Raw genomic sequence first — 5,528 nt, forward strand, 5'->3', positions numbered from 1 at the left:
CTCCACAACTAGACTGAAGAACAAAAGGACAGCAACTTGTCTGTTCCCCTTCCCCAATTCCCCAGCGCTGTTCCCATCCCCCAATTCCCCAATAAAAACCTTTGAAAAATAAAAAATAAAAAATAATAAAAACCATTGGACTAAATAGCCCTGAGGTCCCTTCCGGCTCTAACACTGGGATTCAAAATTCCAGACTGAACTGAGGGGCTGATTGGCACCAATGGGCTAAGAACTCTTTCCTCAGGGTGTCACCGTGGCATTCCTTCAGAGGCCTGTGCACCAAGTGCTGTGTTATGGAGATTTCCAATCCATGCCCCGGAGCCCTGGGTTTCCTGGTGGGAGGGATCCTCAGGGGTCCCACAAATACTTTATTCAATTCTTATGAATGGGGAAAATAATCCAAGATTGCAATCTTCATTTTTAAAAGGCTAAGAGTACCTAGACACCCCATTTTTCTCAGTGGACAGTTTACAATAACAAATGCTATAGATGGGAGCTTTAGGTTACATGTATACTAATAAAATTCTGTTTTTATTTGTTTTAGCTATTAGGGTTCCATGTAAGAGGTTATTTGAGGAAAAGGTCCTGCTGTTAAAAATAATTTTCAGAAACACTGATCTGACTAATTTGAGGAAATCTCAGCCACCATAAATGGGAAGTGATTTGAGGAAAAGGAAGGAGATGTGAATATGCATTGAGTTTCTTCTGTGGATCAAGTACTAGACTAGATCTTTCATATGTGTATTTCTTTAATCTTCACAGTATCTCTGAGATAGGTATTTTACAGATGAGGAAACGGAAGCTCAGAGAGGTTAGGTGACTGCCTCAAGTTTGCATAGCCAAGTGGCAAAGCCAGGATTTAAACTCACTTCTGACTGACACTAGAGCATCCCTTTTTCCAATACCCTATGACAAGGCAATAAAACAAGACTTGCTTTCCTTTGTGGTTCAAAAACTGGTTCAGAAGCCAGTCCCACTAGAGAATTTCTCAAATGTCTTGTCCGGCTTTTCTGGGAAAGTACATTGGGTGGCCATCTTGAAGAACAACCCTTAATGGATATGGATGCTCTGTATGTTTTTATTAAAAAGTCTCATCATACCTCATATTTTAGGGCAAATCACACAGTTCTCTGAATTTGGCCAACCCCCAAGTTGTCTGGGGTGGGCTGTGGAGGGTATATTTCTGGCACTTAAAACATATTCCCCCATGGGCTGAGTAATCCTGGTGGCTCCTCCCTTCTGTCCCCAGATGTTTGGTCCTGGTCACACCTGGGCGCACCACAGGGTAGGTGTGTATGGGGGGGACCCAAGTGGGACACTGAGTGAGGAACAGGGAGGAGTGGTTCCTTACCTAAGTTGGGGTCATATTCACTGATAAACCTCCTGGTTAGAAACTTCACGGTCAGGGCTGCAAGAAACAGAAAGAAGTTGGCTCAGTCTCCCCTGCTGTGTCTGGCTGCTGACCCCTGCAGGCTGCCTCTTTCATTTTAGGGAGGACTTATCTAGCCTCTGTGACCCCTGGCTGACACCAAGCATGAGTCTCTGGGGCAATGAGGCTGGAAGCTGAGGAGGTGATTTGAGAGGCTCAGAAAAAAACAGAAATATGGGGAACTGTGTCCCTTCAGTTGCATCCTGTGATTTTTTTTTTTTCATGGCAACTCAAGCAATGCGAGGCAAGCCTAAGGGATGTCTGCGAAGACCCAAACTAAAGGGTTAGGACCCATGCAACCAGTTACCCAGGAGTCAGCGCCAACTGAAGGGAGCATCCCCAACTCTGGACAAGTCCTGAAGATGCTAAATTGTGGTGCATTTATTCCAGTTTTGGCTATAAGCCAAAGGGAGAGTAAGAGCCGAGTTGATCAGTGGGTGATCCCTGGGGGCAGTATAAACCCTTGAGGACCTGGGATTGCCAGGTGACATATGTGTCCCAAGTAAATACACTCTGCCTCAAATCTTGGTTCTAGGGCCTCCACACTCATCATGGTGCCCCGCAGAATGTAAAACTCTAGAATGAAGCTATCCCCAGGTGCAATGCATTAACAGGACTCTGATTTTGTTCAGAACTTAACCACATAAAGCCAAGGGCCAGCCAACTATTATATAGGGCTCTTAAAAAGTAATGTGATATTTTGAAGAAAATCCTTAAAATTCTTTCCCAGGATTCATAACAGTGTTGTTTTGCAAAGTAATACCCAGGGAATACATACTTTGAAATTCCTTCATTCATGTAGTCACAGGCTATATACTACTGTACCAGTGACAGAGCTCTGGATAACAATTTGATTTTCAAAGGGAAGAGGGCAAAACTATTCTGTAGGAAAATGTGATTCAGAGTTCGCTCTCTGAGCCAGAGGGCAGGCTTCAAAAGTGGAGAGGAGGTCCCCAGCTAGTCTCAAAGAACACTGTGGGGAAGGAAACCCACAGCTAACTGAACTCATATTGGCCATTCACCAATGGCTGTAACAGGAAAGCAGACAGTGGAGGACCCTCCCTCTGTCCTCCCACCTTCAGCTGCCTGGGACTGTGAGTGGCAGGGGGAGGGCTGGACCCTTTTTCTGGGTCTGAGCCTATGGTGACACCCCTACTCCCACCCCCCTTGGCTCCAGCTGGGTGAGAGCTGCCAGGAGTGGTGAAAGCAGAGTTCAATGTTGATAGAAATGATCTCAATGGACGCCCAAGATCTTGGTTCATTAAGGACAAGTCCCAGGCACCTGGGACCATAGTCCAATCTGTTTTCAGAAAGTCAAGAGAGGGGTCTGGTTTGAAACAAATACATTTGATAAGAATGCATGCTTTATTCCAGAATCCCAGGGAATTGGGGAGGGGAGTGTGGCATGGGGAGTGTGGCCTGGGAATCCCAATAGCTAGTGACTTCCACCAACTCCTTTGAGGGGTCCATGGCTCCTCCATCCCAGGCTAAATCAGGGAGTATAGCACAACTCACAGGGGCCCTGGGCTGGGGATCCGTGCCTAACACGTCCTTTTGGTGCCAATCACCGGAGCTGACTGCTGAACCCAGGGAGAAAAGATACGGGGTGGGGGGCCCACAAGGGAAGAGACCAGCAAAGGACTGGGAAACAGAGATAGACAAAAGGGGGAGAGAGCTGGGGTCACAGACACGTACATAGAAACACAGTAGGGAGACACAGAGGGCGAGCCATGCAAGGAACAGAAAACAGATAAGAGATGGAGATGAGAACAAAGCAGAGAGAGCGCCAAGCAACAGAGGAAACTGAGGCAATGAAGAAAATCTGTTTCGCCCAACCCACCTGGGAGCAGGAGGCTCCCAAAGCCAGTGCAAGAGCCAGCCCGCAAGTACACAACTCCCAGTTCCCTCCACTCGCTCCCCGGTCCCGGCCTAGCCCCTTCCCTTCCCGGCACCCGCCCCACTCACCAGACTTGCCCGCCCCGCGGCGCCCTAGGATTGCCAGGTTGACCTCGAGGGGCGCGCTCTGCGGCCCGCTGCCGGCGCGGGGTTTCCCAAACACCGAGGACATGGCGACGTTGAAGAGGGGGACAAGGGGCCTTGGCCGAAGGGCCCCGAGCAGCGTGCCCGCCCGTCGGGGCCCTCGGGAACGAGTCACGGGCTCCCCTGGCACTCGCGACCCGGCCCAGTCAGTGTCCGCGCCCCGGACCCGGTGCTGAGCGGGCTGTGTTCCCGCGGCTCCAGTGGGGGGTGGGAGGAGGGGCCGGTGGAGCCCGGCGGGCGGGGCCGCCCCGAGCGCCGCCAAACTCCTTGTAAGGACTGCGGGAGCCCCCCGCGGGTCTCACCCCGCTCGCGACGCGGGGGATGGTGCTCAGCGGGCCGCGCACTCCACCGTGCTTGGCCTCGAGGGCCGGGGCGCCGGCACTGTCCGGAGCACCTCCAGACCCGGCAGGGAAGGACAAGGACTGAAAAGAGGGAGGACGGGGCTAAAGAGAGAGGGAGGATGTTTCCAGCCTTGTCTAAAGCTCCAGTCAATCTCTTCCCACCAGCTAGATAACCCATCCCTCCCTTTGTTCTACCCTCCGGGAACCCTGTGAGGTTCAACACGCAGCCTTGCCCTTTTTCTAGGTCACAGCCAGCGCAGCACACAATTTCCCAGACTACACATTACCTTGCCTTTCTGTGTGGGAACTCTCAGGCAACACTGCAGCACCCAGGCAGACAGAACCCAGGCTCCTGTTGAGGGGCGGGGCGAGGGGGGATGAGACCTTCTTACTAATATTCAGGGCCAATATGGTCCAGCTTTAAGAAACCTACCCCATTCTAGATTAGTTTGTTCCCTGATCAGAGCTAATGAATTGCATGTTTATGGCCTAGTGTGTAAAGAGGATATTTTATTTGTTTTAAAACCTGGCACTCCCTCTTGCCTAGGATTCTAGGATTGGTGGATCACCCTGGCAGGGGTCACCTATCATTCCTCTTGGACCCGGGGTAAATATGGCCATGCTGGAGACTGGGCTAAGGGCCCACAGGGGGACTCTGGACACTTAAGATCTAGTGCAATCTCCTTCACTGGGTGACCTTGGGCAAGTCACCTCACTTCTTTGGGCTTTTTTCTCATGGAAAATAAATCCAAAATTCCATGCTGTGTTTCAGGCCTAATAGTGACAGAATCAGCCCTGGGCTTCAGGCCTGAGTACTTTCTAGAATGCCGTGGGACCTCTCTTTTGGGATACATTGCAGGCTAGAGTGGGGAAGGGCATGGGAGTCTCAGAGACCTCTCACTGCCGCCCTTCTCCCTCCAACTCTGGCATCACCCCCACCCCAGCTAATCTACCCACCCATGCACAAGAGAAACCATGGAAACCCAGATCAGCAGGCAGAGGGTAGGGGATCAGAGTCCGATGATAATAACTTCTCAACCAAGAAGAACAAGACAGGAATACTGACTCTGCCTAATTGTGTTTCTGGGAGATCATGCTAAACCAGTTGTGTAATTAAGACTCTAAGGTGTTGGAAGGAATCTGTTTAGATTACACCTTCAGGCCAGAATCACTCACAGAGCTAATGGCCAAGAGTTTTCCTTTGAAAAGTAGGAACCAAGTTCCAGCCACATCCCTGGGCTGGTTCCAGTCCTGTGAGGACAGACTGGTTCTGGAGGAGGTCTGTGGAAAGAGAAACCAGTCTCACTGGAGGGCTGCCAGAGAGAGGGCAAGCTGTGGACCCCCACAGGCCCAACTAGGTGTACACTTGGGTTCTGCTACTTCCATGCTTATGTGATGCTGGAGGAGTTACTTTTCTTGTCTTTAAAACTCAGACCAACCAGTAGATGGGATTTACAAGGAGGCAGGTTCTAGCTCAGTGTGAGGGTGAGTTCTAACCATCTGAACTGTCCATGGTTAGAAGGGATTGTCTTTACAGGAAGTCAGCCCCCTGACATTGAAGGCAACCAAGGGGTGACCACTTCTAGGAGGTGTTGTAGAGGAGACTCCATCATGACTTAAAGGATGGGATGAGATGGCCCCTAATTCCCTTCCAGTTGAGAGATTATATCTAAAGTGGTTGCCACCTGGTTACTTAGGCCGTCAGCTATGACTGCTAA

At 50.5% G+C, this 5,528-nt stretch overlaps 1 protein-coding gene across 1 annotated transcript in view; it reads right to left on the reverse strand.

The window, feature by feature from the left end:
* Positions 1–4,012, reverse strand: part of RASL12 (RAS like family 12) — a 14,658-nt gene extending 10,646 nt beyond the window's left edge. The window contains exons 1-2 of the mRNA XM_019630429.1: positions 3,395–4,012; positions 1,352–1,408 (exon numbers count right to left, since the gene is read on the reverse strand). Coding sequence (XP_019485974.1) covers positions 1,352–1,408; positions 3,395–3,497 — 160 coding nt within the window. The 5' untranslated portion in view covers positions 3,498–4,012. The remainder of the gene's footprint in view (positions 1–1,351; positions 1,409–3,394) is intronic.
* Between the last annotated feature and the right edge of the window lie 1,516 nt (positions 4,013–5,528).

The sequence above is a fragment of the Hipposideros armiger genome, unplaced genomic scaffold, assembly GCF_001890085.2.
Source record: "Hipposideros armiger isolate ML-2016 unplaced genomic scaffold, ASM189008v1 scaffold_910, whole genome shotgun sequence".
NCBI lineage: Eukaryota > Metazoa > Chordata > Mammalia > Chiroptera > Hipposideridae > Hipposideros > Hipposideros armiger.